This window comes from Bacillus rossius, chromosome 6, assembly GCF_032445375.1.
Source record: "Bacillus rossius redtenbacheri isolate Brsri chromosome 6, Brsri_v3, whole genome shotgun sequence".
Classification (NCBI taxonomy): Eukaryota; Metazoa; Arthropoda; class Insecta; order Phasmatodea; family Bacillidae; genus Bacillus; species Bacillus rossius.
In genome coordinates this window covers 29597046-29614518 of record NC_086334.1, presented here as the reverse complement: position 1 = coordinate 29614518, position 17473 = coordinate 29597046, and the positions used below count along the sequence as shown (strand labels likewise).

General features: G+C 39.5%; 1 protein-coding gene across 1 annotated transcript in view; it reads left to right on the top strand.

Moving 5' to 3' along the window:
• LOC134533414 (TWiK family of potassium channels protein 12-like) overlaps positions 1-17473 on the top strand; it is a 321365-nt gene that overhangs the window by 278925 nt on the left and 24967 nt on the right. The window contains exon 3 of the mRNA XM_063370936.1: positions 9476-9664. Coding sequence (XP_063227006.1) covers positions 9568-9664 — 97 coding nt within the window. The 5' untranslated portion in view covers positions 9476-9567. The remainder of the gene's footprint in view (positions 1-9475; positions 9665-17473) is intronic.

Below are 17473 nucleotides of genomic sequence, written 5' to 3'. Positions count from 1 at the left end.
AATTGCTGTAACAACCCACCTCTAGCCTGAGGTATGAAAAATATTTTAACTTAAGTGTTCCCCTAAAACATTATACGTAACGTACAATTAAATTAAAAGTAACTTTATCTGTTTACAGGATGTATTAATTCACACACCTGTAGTCATAGAAATGTTTCTAATAAATTGTACGAACGATCCTTTTTTTTCTATTTATACACTCTTAATACGTTACCAAATAAGAGGAATAAAAAAGGAAAGGTAGGGCGGCCATAAAAATGACATGTGGCATTTCTCGCGAAATATTGTTTGCTAGTTAAAAAGAACTGACGGTGCCCTCTCACTTCTCTTTCCTCCTTTTTTTTTTTCCTCTCCTGCCCCAGCTTCCTCTATAGTTTTTCCATTTCTCTCGCCGACTATTGGGCTTACTTGGCGTTAACCTCCGCCCTCTCCAGGGCTTCCCCCCCCCCCCCTCCTCCTTCCACCGGCCCTTGGGAAGCCGTCTGGCCGCCCATTACTCATCCCTTTCGATTACGCCTTCTTCCCACCTTCCCGGCAAATCCACTCGAGGAGAGAAAAGGGAATGGAGAAAGAAAGGAACAGAGAGTGCGGGCCGCTCGTAGAAATGCCGTCGAAGCCTGGGAGAACGTACCTCCTTTTTATCTTACACATATATATATACATATAAATATGACTTATATAAAAGCAGGTTCCTGGCATCAGTTTCATTTTCTATCTGCGAATGAAATCGGGAGGAAACGGGTGATTTGCAGACAAGTCAAGTTCAGGGTGACGCCGCTGATTTATGGATCACTGGGTCGAGGACTGCATCTGCGGGTCGCAGCAACTTGCCGAACCGCCGAGATCTCTGACTCGGCGGAGGGGAGGTACCTACTCCAGTTCCAGCAAACGTCTCGCACGCACCAGGAGAACATCACACCCGTGCCACTTAAATACAGCAAAGTTGATGCAGTGTGTCAGTTTTTACGGACTTTTTTTCTTTCGTCAGGAAGATAATTTAACTGTGTGAGTTCACAATAAATAGGTAATATTTTTAAAAGATTTGTGCAATGGGAGTGCATGACTCGATGTAAGTTTTTGGACATACGCCATTGCTAAGAATGCTAGCAATGGCGTATGTCCAAAAACTTACATCGAGTCAATAAAAAGGTAAAATAAGCAATATTTCATAAAATTTATTTATTGAAGTTATACTTCTAATGCGACTTCCAACAAGGTTGCGTTAAACGTTTAACGCTCCTGGGGAGGGGGAATAGAAAGAGAGAGCGAGAGTGAATGCTATTGTAAGGAAATAATTAGAGAGTAAGAAAAAAATAAAGATCCTGACAGTTTGTAGTGTCGCCATATTTGTTTCAATTTTCAACACCCTTTTTGTATATTACAATTTAAATTGCAGGAAAAAAATCAGTTTCATAGACACATAAATAGTGATTGTGTGTCATTTCTCTATGTCCACGAGGTCTCACCGCGTCAATTTTCTCCTTGGGGCGAACCCGTCCGCTTAGTTAAATAAACAGCTTTTATCGTTTAATGATTTCATGATTTATTTTATGAAAATCTGCTCTCATAAAAAAGTTAGTTTTATAGACATTCAATAGGTCTCTCTCTCTCTCTCTCTCTCTCTCTCTCTCTCTCTCTCTCTCTGAAAATCAATCAATGAATCGTTACAAATTTTTTCTTTTACGGAACGACCATTAAGTTTTGTTAATATTCAAAAAGAGTAATTCATTGAATAGGCTCTGCAAAAACAGACTTGTGGTTTCCACTCTCGGAATACGGTATTTCGTGAATGGAACGGAAGTCGCGTGGAACGGAGATGTGTTACCATGGTGCTGCCATCTGTGGTGGATGGCGCGAACCAAAGTTCGCAAAGACAAAGGGAAAATTTATAGTGTTAACTGTTTGGTGAATTTTAACAAGATGGACAGTATTTTAGTAAACATTCCTTGCCGAAAATCATGTTCAAATCCGGAGATTAATTCTCACGAACACACGATATAGGTGGGAATGATACTCGTTTTGAAATTTTCAAACGAATTTAATTTAACATTTTTTTAAGCCATCGCATATGAATTTATATATTTACAATTTATTTCATTTGGGATTTAACTAACCTCGCTTGATATCTCGCAATTTTATTTTCTGGTGCTTGTTAGCTTTTAGCTCTGGGCTAACCAGCCAGCCCCCAGTACATTCACGTAAACTTCAACCGAAAGAATATCTCAGAGTAAGTCTTAACTGAAGATCGAAAGACAAATTAAGAGCCATCTTGCAGTTACATTGTAGCCTTAGGTTTAACCGAAGGTCATAATACCCGCCCTAAGGCCAACATTCCAAGACACAAAAAAATGGGTTTAAGTGTTGAATACGCTACAACTGTTCCCTAACCGTGTATCTAGTGCACGAAAGGACACGGCCAGTCCCTGATTTTTTAGGGAACGTATTTTGGTGTCCTATACGTATCTTATCTGTTGCCCGAATTCCGCGCATGCGCAGAGCTCACGTTTTCGTTAATTTCGTCCAGATGGCGGCCCCGCGTCTGGCGGGTTTATACTACTCAATTTCGTACATATTCAATATCGTGAATATCGAGGGACGTACCAAACGAGTCCAAATGAATCTTTATGTTAACGAAACTATCCTGGAATGGTCATAATAAATAATTTCAAATCAAAAAGTAGGTACTTGAGAAAATCAGAATATTTACCATTTAATATATGTGACGGTGCTGATATCAATAAAAAAAACATTTTGCCGTAACATATCGTATCTACGGTTGCTAAAGGTCCGCCAGAATGCTTTGGAACCAGTTTCTAACCTCGCGCAGGGCACAGTTTATTAAAACGGTCGCCGATTCGTTTCCTTCCTAGGAATCGATTCGGACACGTTCTAGAATACAGTCCGAGAGTTAAGTTAGGGTTGTGTACCAACAAGGTAGTGCGTCCAAGGTAAAGCCTATACGCCTCGGCATGTAAGGTTTCGACCGTGCAGAAGTGGTAGCATGCATGGGGGGAATTGGCCAGCTGATGCATGTATTGGCACTGCGACTAACTCCCCTACCTTAAGAGGCCACTCGAGTGTTTCAGGGGCACTACGCAACCCGCGTTAACATCATAAGATTCAATGCTATTTTCATTTTGCTTGTAACTAATTAACTAATATAGATTTCGAAATGATGCTTGCTTGATATGTAAGACAAAGATGCTCTTATCAAAGCCCCTTTCTTCAAAAACGTGCATAAATTATGGTTTTATACTAATCTTTACTAATATGCATAAGACTATTGTCTAGGTTTGAACCATAATTTATGCACGTTTTTGAAGAAAGGGGCTTTGATAAGAGCATCGTTGTCTTACATATCAAGCAAGCATCATTTCGAAATCTATATTAGTTAATTAGTTATAATCAAAATTAAAATTGCATTGAATCTTATGAGGTTAACGCGGGTTGCGTAGTGCCCCTGAAACACTGGAGTGGCCTCTTAAGGCCAGACACTGTTGAGTTTGGCTGATGTGAGACCTGCGCAGACGCAGGGACACACAGCCCCGGGCTCGGTCGTGCGGCGCAGGCTCGGAGGTGTGACCTGGCACCTGGCACGTGACAAATGTCCCTTCGCCGCAAGATGGATGCGACGGCTTGAGCTGCGTGTCCCTGTTGTCGCGCGGCGCTCCGGCATGTTTGCCCTCGTCTTCCTGCCCCAGCGCGCTTCCCCGCGTCTTGCCAACCGCCCCTCCGCGACGAAACTAAATTTCTCCGAACCAGCTCAAGTATTCCAGGCAAAATTTTCTCCGTTACTCGATTAAGACTCCAGTTTGGCGTTACCAAAATTTTTCCATAGTACTGTATCATTATAAAAAAAACTAATTTTGAAATGTTCATGACAGATTAACACATCAGATAATAATCTTTTGTTTAGCACGCTGCAAATACAAATTAGAACAACGATTTACGTTTTCTTGCAATTAATGTGTCTAAAGTTAGGTAATAAATTTTCTACATGTTTTCAAAACTAAACAAAAATAGAAAATTTCGTTTAAATCGCCCATTCTTATGCCATTCAAGCAGCAGACATGTACATATTTGTAGGTTTTACTTTTATAAATATATGACATATATTTATTTGGTTATAAATCTCGTTAACAGCGAGTTCATTAAAGAGATTAAGTGAAGCCTTTGAAAACTGAAATCGGGATATAAATAGCAGGATTCGAACACGGATCCCACCGGATGTCAGTTGCTGTTTGCTGAGGACTGTTTGTGGAAGTTGTTTTTCACGATGCGTAGTCATGCACACAGGCTTATTGCGACTAGATCCTCGGTATGTAGTGGGCTGCGCACCAATTATCGCGCGTGGTTATATGCTACATGTTGGTTTTTTGATGAAATTCCGCTAATTAACTGGTTGACTTTCTCTGACGATGTGTGCGCATGCGCACGTGGGGCTGAGTTCACGAGCCTGGGGGAAAATAATTTTGTCGGGCCCAACCACATTATTTAATGTACAACTTATTAAACACATTTTTTTTTAATTTTAAATTTCGTTAGTTATTACCGTGGTAATTACAGTAAATGCAATCGACCAACATTGAACAACAGAGCTCAAAATAGCATTAAATAGATCCACAGAGTTGCACAGAGCTACACAGAGATCAGAAGAGCTCAAAAAATCTCAAAAAGCTTCACAAATCTCCACAGCGATCAAACAGAGCTCCAGAGTGTTCCACATAGTTCCACGGGGCTCTTCAGAGCTTAACAGAGCATCACAGAAATCTATAAAGCTCCACAGACATCCACATAGCTCCACAAATCTCCAAAGAGCTTCACAAATCTCCAAAGAGCTTCACAAATCTCCAAGGAGTTTCACAACTCTCCACAAAGCTTCAAAAATTTCACAGAGATTTACGATTCTCTACAGAGCTGAACAGAGTTCAAACAGAGCTTCACAGATCTCAGCCAGAGATCTTCACGGATCTCAAACGGAGATTCACATGCTAGAAACTGGTTCCAACGCATTTTAGCGGACATTTGGCAACCATCGATACAATTGTTACAGCAAAAATTACAGAGATACCAGCACCGTCGCACTTATTAAATTGTGTTATTCTGATTTTCTCAAATACTTTTTAAGTTGAAATTATTTATTGTTATGACCATTATAGTATACAAAATGTATTTCAGGATAGTTTTGCCATCATAAAGTTTCTTTTTGGACACCAACACGCCCGATACGTCCCCGGGTGTGTTACACTAAGGTGATTATATACGAGTTAGTGGTGCCAGATGCGAGTACGCCATGTGACGAAATCAACTAAACGTGAGCTCTGCGCATGTGATGAATTTGGGCAACAAAACGGCAACGGATAGGACGCCAAAAACCATTCCCTAAAAATAAGGGATTGGCCGTGTTCTATCGTGCACTAGAAATACGTTTAGGTTACAGATGTAGCATATTCAACCTCTGAACCCTTATTTTTATGGCTTGGAATACCGGCCTAAGTACTTTAGTTTATAGACGGACAGCATTCAAATGGTTCAATTTTTTGGGTAAAGCATGATGACATGGTAGATTGCATAGGAACATATTTTCATACTATTTGAAAAGGAAAATAAAAAAATTAATAATATTTTTAAAATTAATTACGAAGTAGAGTTAAAGAAAAGTTATTTTATTTTATTCTCATGATTAACTGTTAATTTTTTTATCGTAAGGACCCAGATTGTGTGATTTCCGCGCCTGTCATAGGTCGCCTTTGTCACACGCACAAAGGCATCGTGTTGAGAAAATTTCACCGCCGGTAGCCACTGATAGCAAATGGGTTGGCAGAGTTAATTGACACGCTCCCTCTTCCCCTGGCGCGGCCTGACGTCATACAACCTTCGGTGTAATTTGTCACTCGTTCGGTGATTAGCAATTACGCGGTGTTGGTCGTCAGAAGGCGCGGGTCGTTGTTAATTACATGGGTCGCTGATAAAAGGCTGTATTATTCAGCGGACTCGTTTCTTTTGACGGCAAAAGAGGAAAATGAAATCTAGTTGAACGAGGCTTAATCTACAGTACCCTTGCCTTCAAAGGTTTTTCTTAGCAATTAAATCGCGCAAATTTTTGGTGATAGTCGGTTCCGCGTAATCTGAACATTTTCAAAGATTTTGCAGTAAGTGTTTTCTTTTTTGCGGTCAAGAAGAGTATATAGTCTGTGACATTTATACTTTCTCAAATTTAACAGGTCTCAAAAGTAGTAGTTCTACTATATTATTCTTCATTCTGCCTTCTCACAAAAAATAAATTTGATTTAGATTCATTCTACGAACCAACCCGTATGATTTTTTTTTTTTTTTTTTTTTTTTTTTTTCAATTTTCTGACCCGTCTTTTCATTTAGAAACTCTTTATACGTGTGGATAACATATCTGTACTTACTTTCGTGTTTACATCCAATTGTCGTCGCCGTTTCCACTTGCGATGTGAATGCATTTTTGATCGTCTCGGCGGGAGGCAACCATCGTCTCTGTGTCGAGCGAGAACACGGAAGGGGGACTGGGAAAGCGTAAAGCCGGATCGTGGACCGATGGAGCCATATTGAGACATATTGAAAAACCGCACTCTGTCTCGTTCTCGTCGAAAGCGGCGCCTCGAGAGGGTAATATTACGAGCGTCACGTTGGTGGGAGCAATTGTCCGGTCCGTCTACGGACTCCTCCGGTGCCTCGGAGCGAGCACGCCCGCTCGCGGCGTTAGTATCAACAATGCTGAGCGGGGCGGGGCGGGGCGGTAATGCGGGGTGAAGCCCGCCTAATCCCGCGTGAGGCGCAGCGCGGCCCTGCATTGATTCCCGCGCGCGGACAGCCTCCCGCCGGCCTGGCCACAGGGCCAACGCTCGCGCCTCATGCAGCTTGTTTAACACCGTGAACTCCTAGCTTCATCGCGTAGGTATGTTTTTTTTTATTAATTTGTTTTAAAGCGCCCTTAATTTTTTTTTATAAATTTTAAGTTTTTTTCCCAATATATTTGTATAATAATTACGGATTTTCATTGTGGCTAATGTGACGTTATAATCAAAGATGGTGGAATTCAATGTTGTGAAAATTTCTAGAAAACAAAATGGTGGAATCCAAGATGGCACAAAGTTATAGAAAACCAAATGGCGGACGTGAAGTCATAATCCTCAATGGCGGAAGGTTCCAGAAAACAAAATGGTGGCTATGATGTCATAATACAAAATGTCGGAATACAATATGGCGAACCGGGGCCAAGATTATCCAAGATGGCCGCCGGGGTGAAGGTCAAAGTCATCAAATATGGCGGCTGTGACGTTACAATCCAAGATGGCGGACATTGGCTCCAGTTCCTCACTCCGATTAAACAAAACGAAGGACGCATGTCATAGATAATAGTAAGGAGTGTAGAGAAAAGCTGTCGTTGAGAAAAACGCACACAACAGTTCACATCATTTTCCGTGCAATAAGGTTGTTAGTGACCTAGGTGAACCATTAATATTCCGCTGCATTCGCCTTACGTAATTATTACCACGTTTTCATTAAATCGCTTACTTGTCTGACTGTTTGTATGCTCGGTGCAAATTTTGCAATCGATGTTAAACTAACTTCCAGATGAGCTCGAGACTTGATACTTTGAACATAGCTCAGAACTGGTTGACAATGCAAAATTAAATTGCTTATTCGTCTGTCTGTTTTTTTTTTGCCTGTTTGGTACATACTTGTATGGGTTTTTTTTTTTTTTTTTTTTTTTTTAGCAAGCCCCCGGATTCGTGTCGTTAGACTACGAGCAGACCAGTACAGTGTTACGGTATGCATAACACAGCACTCCCAGGTGATTTAAGAACCAAAAAGCAGAAAATAACCCTAAATCTCACAGCCTGAGAAAATACTTTTTCTCTGCCTTAATATATTTTTTTTAAATTTTATAATGCTAGAATTTTTAAATTTAAAAAAAAATATTCCACTTTGATACGAACTTTAAAGAAAAAATACAACAAACAAGGAGCGAAGTGCATACCGTTTATTTATATATAAGTATACTATAGTTTATTTTAAAAGAAAAATCAGCCTTTAATTTGCCCAAACTATAAAATATATTTTTTTAATACAACTGAACTAGCGAGACAGAGTTTGATGCGCTCTCTTCAGTCAGAAAGAAACTCACAAACACTATATAATTTCTTGGTGGAAAAGTCATCGGTTTAAGGACTAAAAAGCAGAAATTATAATGAAATTTTTTTCTACTAAACCATTTTTAAAACTGATTAGAAAGTATAAAATAAATTCTCTTAGCCCTACACAGATTCCTAAGCTCGTTACAGACTGTCCTGAAAATTTGTGATTGTGATTTTTTAATAGCTATGGAAATACCTGTAATATTTAAAACGAAAAAAAAAAACGTGGAGCGCATGCAAGGTAATATGAATAGTTTACTTAGGTCACTAACAATTTTATAGCACTGCAAATGATATGAACTGTCGGGACGCGGCAGTAGACCGAAAATCACTAGACCGAAAGGCACAAGACCGAATGTCACAAGACAGAAAAATGGAATTTATCTCTCGCTAAGAATATGTCTTAAATCTGGCGTCAGGCACTAGACCGAAAGGCACAACACCGAAAGGCACAACACCGAAAGGCATAAGACCGAAATTTCGGTCTTATGACTTTCGGTCTTGTGCCTGGTACCCGAACTGTCATGTGAGTTTTCTCAACGACAGCTAACCCCTACACTAGCTATTAAAAAAAAATACAATAAAAAATATTCATGACAATCTGTAATTGAGTGAGGAATCTGTACGGCACTAGTAGAATTCAGTTTACACTTTTTAGTCCATTTTAAAAACGTGGTTTTGTTAAAAAAATATATATTTTAATTATTTCGTTTTGAATCTCACATGTATTTCCATAGTTATTAAAAATTTACAATTAAAAATTTTCAGGATCATCTGTAATAGGGTTAGGAATTTTTTTTTTAAATACTGTATTGGGTTATAATCTGTATTGGTCTAAGATAAATTATTATTTGATTTTTTTTTTTTTGTACTTTTCAGAACCGAGGTAAATTAAAAAAAAAACATGATGATTGTTGGGCAATGTCGGTGGCGGGGCCTGACGGCAGGGGCGTAGCCAGAGTGGGGGGGGGGGTATTTTAGGGGTTTAACCCCCCCCCCCCACCCGTTAGCACCAAATCTTTAATTAATTTCTTATTCATCACTCAAACAAATTTCATATTAAAATTAATAAAAAAAATTTACCATTACAATATTTTAAATTTTTAGTACTGAAAACTGCTAAAATAGAACTATTTTACACCTTAAAATCCAAATTTTCCCGGGGGAGGGCCCCCCGGACCCCCCCCCCCCCCCCCGCTTTAATACGGGGGGGGGGCGGCGGGGCCATGCTTCTTAACACCCCCCATACACAAATCCCTGGCCACGCCACTGCGGCTGACGGGGACCCGGGGCGCGTGTGTCCGCAGAGCGCCTGAATGTGCTGTACGAGCAGAACTGGACGCGGCTGGTGCACGAGCAGCTGCGCAGGTTCGAGACGAGCGTGGTGGCCGCCACCAAGATGGACGGCTACGACGGCAAGGACCTGCAAGACGGGGACCGCCAGTGGTCCTTCAGCGGCGCGCTGCTCTACTCCGTCACCGTCATCACCACCATCGGTGAGCGCGCGCGGCGTCAACTGGTTTCACACACTTCCCTTGGACATTGTACTGTTTGTGATGGATAGAGACATGCAAAATTCACGGATTCATTTCGCGATAGGCTAGCATCAAAACAACTATACCTTAGTACCGCTTCTGCGATTGGCCCACATTTTATCCGGGTAACTATGAGCCAATGGGAAACACTAAACCAAGAAAGTGCCGAATTACGGACAGCCTAGTTGAGACGTCTCACGCGTCAGTAGCCAATGAACAGGTGTCATTTCCGCGAGTATTTAAAGGACACTGTGGACACTATCCTAGAGGTCAATGAATCCGCGAATTTCGCAGGTCTCTAGTCATGGAAAACAATTCCAGACAGATAACAAGCCTGAACCAGCTACGTGTCGAACAGACAAAACTCGACGACGCACCTAAACAATAGTATCAAGGACAAAACAAAACGATGAAGGAACACGGCGGGCTATCAACGACGAGACGGTTTCGAGAATGACAGTAGTAAATGCAGGCAGACAACAAAACACTGGACAACGCAGCAAATACGCGAATACAACGATGATGAACAGAAAAAGGTGTTATGGACAACACAACGTCGACAACAACACCGACAGAACAGTTGCGACGTTCCGGTAACTGGCATCTGTTCCCCGTCATCAGGCACAAACGGGCTGATGACGGATGGATATCAGTCCGTTTGTGCCTGATGCCGGGAACAGATGTCAGTTCCCCAAATGTTGCAACTGTGTTGTCATAGGAAACCTACTGTGTTCGTCGATGTTGTTATCGTGTTGTCTATAATACAGTATATGTCATCTTCATCGCTGTGTTGGTATATTTGCTGCGTTGTCTAGGTTTTGTTGTTTGCCTGCATTCACTATTATTTTGGAAACTGTCTCGTAGTTTTCAGCCCACTCACTGTGTTCGTCTGAGCTGTTATTATTTTTTTTCATGACTAAATTCCTTCCACGGAATTATTGTGCTGTCTGATGTTTAAGTCTGAATGTGTTCGTCTGTGCTGTCGTTGTTGTGTTGTTCATAATACTTATTTAGGTACATCGTTGGATTTATTTGTTTGACATAGCTGATTTGACTTTACACTGTAGGTTTATATTTTAATTTTTATTTCTTAATTTGCGTTCTTGAATTTTTTTTCCATGATAAACAGTGCAAAACTGCTATGGCGCATGTCCAAGAAATTGTATTAAATCTGATACGCCCCTCGTACCCTAAAATTATATTATTTTAATTTAATAAAAAAAGCCTAGGAAACAGCTGGGCAAAATTATAGAGAAAAATACAAGTATTACCAGAGGGGGCACGAGGTGGTGAACAAGACAATTTTATACTCCCTGCACACAAGCAACTTGGGAGCTAGTGGATCGTTAAATAGAATAAGGTATATAATAAATAAATAAACACTGCATAAGTAGCTTGGTCTATAGGTTTCCCTGGTTTATTTAATTAGGTTTTGTTTTGATTTCACAATAAAAGATATTAGCAAGTAACAAAAGGGAGGGCCGGCCCAAAATTATTAAAACACGTTATACTATACATTTAACAATAAAAAAAATTACATTTTATAGCGGGTTAGGTTCGTTCACTCATTACTATTACAATTTCACATATTTTTATTTGATAAGTTTGTTAAGGCACTGTTCGCTGGTCTTCGTTTAAATGATTTGTTTCGTTGCCGGTAGGGGGAAGTTATATGTTAAATATCACCCGAGGCTTCAAGTTGAACATCTGGCCGGGAGGAAGCTCTTCTTAAAGAAATGTGAAGCTGAAGGTCCAGGACAACATGATGGGTGCAATTTCGGCGCCCAAATGTTGGACCCTGTCTGAAACACAAGCCAAATTCCAAACGAATTAGACCTGCTTCCAGACAGTCAAACACAGTCGGTGTGAAAAGGCCAACAAACGGGAATTTGGGGAGGAAAAAAAGATCGAAGTAACTCACCAAACAGGGTGTAGCTCCATGGCTCAGGAGATGTGTTGCGCCGTCATTAGAAAGGCGCGGACCGAGAATTGCGCGGATGACGCGACATAAATCGTCATTTAGAAAATAAAAAAAATTAATAAAATATAAACTAAGACATGACTTGTACTAATTGTTTCTACTGACTGGCTACTACTGAAATTTAGCTGGGATCACATCCCTTAAGACCGCTGACTACATATCTTATTCACACGATTTCGCCATTGCCGCGAAAAGCCTCTTAACCGAGGTGACGCCGAGAAGACGTGGTAAGTAGCCGAACTCCCCAGCCAGTGCTGTTCTCTGATGGCCTCCAGGGGAACTAACGAAGGTGGTGAGCTGAATCGCCACCAGGGCCGAAGTTACTTTTTCTGTCACTAGGTGTCGTGGAGGGCTCTGTAGGGCAAGGGAGAATGTCCTTGGAGTAGGCCACTGCCTTGGCGGGGTTCACACCAGGGCAATGATCTTGGGCTAAATTCTTAGAATCAAGGAGGGGTGTAGGTGGAGAAAGGGGGGGGGGCAGAAAACGCTACCAGGCTGGAAACGAGCCTCCTAGCCGTGACTTTCGAGGAGTGAACCTAAGACGTACGCGTGACGGGAAAGACTATGGTCAGCTCGTCTCTGAGAAATGGTAACAACTCGTCCAGAGCTGCTGTATGCAGTTTTTGACATGCAGGGAAATAATATTACAAACCCCGGACGTGACTGCAGGCGGGAGAAATTTCAACCGGGCTGCTAACGACTACATTAGACTAGCAAAAGCTCAGATTGGTCCTTGAGAAAGGGTGCCTCGGTCCACTGGCACAAAGTTTAACTACGTAGAGTACACCAGCCTAACAAAGTGTAAATCATCCTTTTGTAACTAAATTATAAAGAAAAAGAAAATTTCAAAAAATAATTTAAAATTATAATAACAATTTTTAAAAAAAAGTGTCGAAATTCCTAATTCCCGACACAAATCCAAATTCCTCATTGCATGGATCATTTAAATAACGGCGTGAATTGTTAAAAATGACAGTAGATTTACATACTTTTCAACAAATAATTCACCTCAAATCAACGAAGAGTTCTTCCTAATTTCCTATAACTGGTGCTTCGTATATACTACGACGTATTTAAACTTCCGAACTCTTTATATATATAATTTTCCTGTGTGTATTGTTCGGAATTGTAAACAACAAACAGCTTATTACAGAAAACACTTTAAAATATTTATTTATTTATGTCTGTAAGGAACTGGTTCGTCGGTTTTGCAGAATTTCTAACCAATTATTAAAATTTAAATAAATAATAATGAATAAATATAATATATCACAGTTATTCGTGGCCAGTGTCACTGACTATATCTTGGCCTCTGGGTCGAAGCCACGTGCGTGCCCGAAGTTAATCGCCCCTGAAGATGGCTGCTGCAAAGTGAGCCGAAACGTCGGGCACATCATCATTTCCACGTACATGACAGCAACTCAGCATACAAGAACTATATAACGATGAATGAACTCAATTTTTTTCTACGATAATAGAAAATTAAGTACAAGATTTGCGTACGATTAAGCTATATTTTTGAAAGATGTTGAGGGTAATTAAGTTTTCCCAGTATATGATTGCTACAAAAATTAGTTTAATATAGTATATTTAATTTCATGGTCGGACAGCAATTTTCAAAACTTTCCCTTTGTGCAGTAATCTTTCTTTCTATTTAAGATAGAAAGTATTGCATTGATAATCGTTCAGCTATCGCGCGGAGGAGTTGAATGAACAATATCTATTAGTTGTTCTTAGTAAGAAGTGTTTAAACCGTTAGGTATTAGTTTAGCGGCGAGGGGAGAAGATATCAGGCTACAAATGTGCTTGGGAAAAAGGAGGGGGGGCGCTATCGGATTTCCTCTCAGCCAATCACGCGGAAGTGTTTTTTGCCGCACCGGGGGAGCAGTTCGTGGTCCCCTAATAAATTCATTCCCCGCGACCCGAAACACCGCTAATAGCCCCGCCGTATCGCAATAACCGAAAGTGATTTTTGTCCTGCTCTAAATTGTAATCAACTGCTCTTCCAATTATGGTGCCCTCCACCCTGTGTTGTAATCTGATTGCTGAAAATGCCTTTTCCAGTATGTTTTTTTTTATTAAACATTCCCGTGCGAAAAACTGCAGCAATCAAGAACGGGCTCATATTTTCTTATTTAAACTTCATTCGTAAATAAAGTATCTCCGTAGATTCTGAAATTTTGGCATGATTTTTAACTAATTATCCACTATTAGTTACATTATTCAGGATAGAGATAATAGTATCGATTTTAAAATAATCGTCACTTTTATTTATTATAGGTATTTTACTTATTTTATTCACTTTCAAAATTTGTATGACCTCTCTGGAAATTGCAGTTTATATAAAATTGAGAGTGCATTTCTTCCAGAGATTCACATCTCCATTCTCCCTACACTTAACACTTCACAGACGCCCCAATCTTAACCGCCCTTAATCTGCGCCTCCACAAGGTCGCTCCTCAAACCTTTCTACAGGCTGCGTTCGCCTTAAGGTCCCGCCTACCCGGACACACACACGACGTGTTGAGAAGAAACCATGTGATTTCAAAACTGGTGAAAAACCGTCCTTGTCCTTCCGACACTCTGTGGACGGTCTTAAACAATGGGTAAACAATGGGTAGTTCTGTTTCCGTATTTATTTTTTCAACTGTATTTTTAAAAGAGTGAAAAGAACTAAAACGCGTATTTTCATAATCATTTTTAGACATGAAATGCCCGATAAAGATTATTGAAAGCACCATATGAGCCTTTAACTACGCTACTCCAAAGTTGAATACTCTCAAACACCTGGCAGTGTGGTCAGTCCAAATAGTAAACCGATTGTTGAAAAATTTAGGGCAGACAAAACGTTTACATCAAAGCAGACTTCAAATAAAAATAAGGCTTAAAGCAAAGTTACTGGCTACTCGTGCTTTTTGTAAAGATGTGAATCGATGAATTTTAAAAAAAAAAAGTTTAAGGGATTAAACAGGTTATTCTATACGCACGTTTATTCCCGTAGCTGTAGAACCAAACAAGAGTGCATAGGGCCTAAAGGCTGACCGATAAAACCACAGCTACAAGGCTAGACTGAGCTTCAAAGACGCTCACAGCGCATCCACATCGGGTGACCGAGCTAATGGAAACCACATCATCAGACAGCACAGTTCTGTATCTGGCTCTCGGATCTCCCGAACACACACTACGGACCCCACTGCGGCAAGCGCTGTCCGCTCGGCTACCGCGGCGCCTCCAGTGGCGACTTAGCGAAACAACGGTCTACAGTCTAGAGCCACTTAACACTAAGGCTCTCAAATGTGCAACCGTGCGTGCGGCTTAGTACTCACAACAGGAAACTCAGTCAAATCAAGTAATCACTTTTCGCAACGGAAAATATGTAATAATTAGTTAAATTTTTCTTTTAAATGGAATGAGTCTTTCGGTACTCACCAATTATGTGTTAAAATCTAACTGCGGTAACGAGAAGAATTAATGTGTTCTCATGTTGCAAATAAACTTATAATACGAAACTCGGACACAAAATTTGACGTATAATTCTTTAAAATAATGCCCAGAAAGATAAATATACAAAAAGCATTCATTTTAGGGAAAAATAGTAAATTTGTTTTCCCTTCCTAAAACCCAACTATAATTCTTTTTAAAAAGGTGGTACTATTGATTTCTTATGGCTCGCCGAACAACAAGAGTACGGAGCATGGAAATGCATCAATGCTAAACTTGTGACAATTACCCCTAGACCGGAATTGTTATCACTTGCGTCTTTAAGTTATACTTCTTTAGGTGCGTTGAGGGTTAAATTTTAGTATGCACCGGAATCGCAATGAAATAAGCACGTATTACACAACGGAAATTTAACAGGTTGAAAGTCCAATGAGCATACATGCAGAAACTGATATATCCACGAGCCGAAGTCTTCAAGATGGCGGACCTACATGTACCCGTATTATTCACTTTCGCGAACATCATATCATGTATTAAGCGTTTTGGTGTGCCAAAGTAATCTTTAGGGTAGTGAAACTATCCTGGAATACATTTTGTAAACTTGAATAGTCATAAAAAGATATAATAGCAACTTTAAAATTACCTATAATTTATTAGCTAGGATAATTGTGTTGAAACAAACATGGCGTTGTTAGTTCTTTAAAACTTTACGAACGTGGCGCTATTTTTTAAGTATTTATCAAACTTCAAGTTGCAGTCTAATATATAGGCCTACATTTAAAAAAGTAATCTGGAACATTTTAAAGCACATATTATAAAACTAAGTATATCTATGTGTTTTTGTTTTTGCTTAAACGACAGAAATGTCTGTAAACACTTTCTACAAACAAACCTTAATGTTATTGAGCTGATTAAACATTTGAGATTTAACAGTAAATATTTCATCAAGAAATCCTTTTATTTAACATGGCGTCGAATATATGTAGTCTAACAATTTCTTGTGCATCTACAGTATGACAAACGCTGCGCTATCTCTACATTTCAAAATTTTAATAATATTCAAAATTTTAATGCGTATTTTTTAAGTTGTCATTATTTCTGTTTATGACTATAAATTATAACATCGAGTATTTAATAAAAGTTTCCAATATAAATTTTATTTTTAATTATATATATACACACACACGAATGAATCACGTGTGTCTACCATATTTTCGAGATTTCTAAGACAAATGTTCACACACTTCCGTTCCAATGGACTTCCATTCCATTTACGAAATTAGTCCTATGCAATGCCGTCTACCGAGAGATAGGCTGTTTACACATCAAAAAGTTGGTATTTAATACAAACCAAGTGACCGTCCAACCAAGTAAAGTAGGAGACTGCATGTTGACGACCAGTTATTATCAGGGTTTAACTCCTCATCGCCTTGAGGTTGTTAAGAGACAAATTAGGGGTGCAGCGGGGAGTTAGGGCATCAACAGAATACAAAACAAAGAGCACCCCGAGATAACCTTTACCACCGGGAGACTTTCCTGAATGTCGATGACACTTTAACTCTCTTTCTTTTAATTATTATAACATATTTAAGCCGTAAAACCAATAAAATTTAAAATACGTGTGAATTTCAATAGCATTCATTATAAATAAATTAATTAAAACTACTTTAATAATAAAACGTTTGCGAGCCATCTTCTTTAAGCAGAAGTCAACAAGCACAGTTTAATACTTTGCGACGTAACATAAATATTCAATGGCAAATGCTAAATAAAAGGTGATTTTTTCCTTGTTAAATATTCGCATAATAACTCGAGAGTTTTCAAACACATTAAGCCCATAACGGCATAGATTAGCAATGTTAAGATCTCTGTGAGCTCCCATTGTTACATTACAGAACATTTCAAACTTTGGAACAAATGGCGACGTGTTGCACAACTTCGGTGGTAGCATCCTCGGGTAAAGAATCACATTAGCAAACATTAGCCGGCGAAAACTTAATGGCGTAAAATCTTTTGGCTTATGCACTAATGCACCGACTTGGAGGTTTCCGACCGCTGTAAAGGGAAATGATAACAAATTACCACGCGGGAAAGAGATTTTGTACCAGCTTCAAAATAAAGCACGCAAAAAGCTCTCTTATCTTGTGGTCAAAGAACTTTTTCTCTACTCCTTTTCCGTTATTAAACCTGACGAGGTTTTTTAGCAGAGAGCTTACAACGTACAAACTGTGAGGGTCATTATTAAAAATTAATTGCTAATGATAGTCTGTGCTCTATGCGAAAAGAACCTATGAAGTTCATTAATATTTATTCTATATACAAACTATATTCTTAGAAACTTAATATTT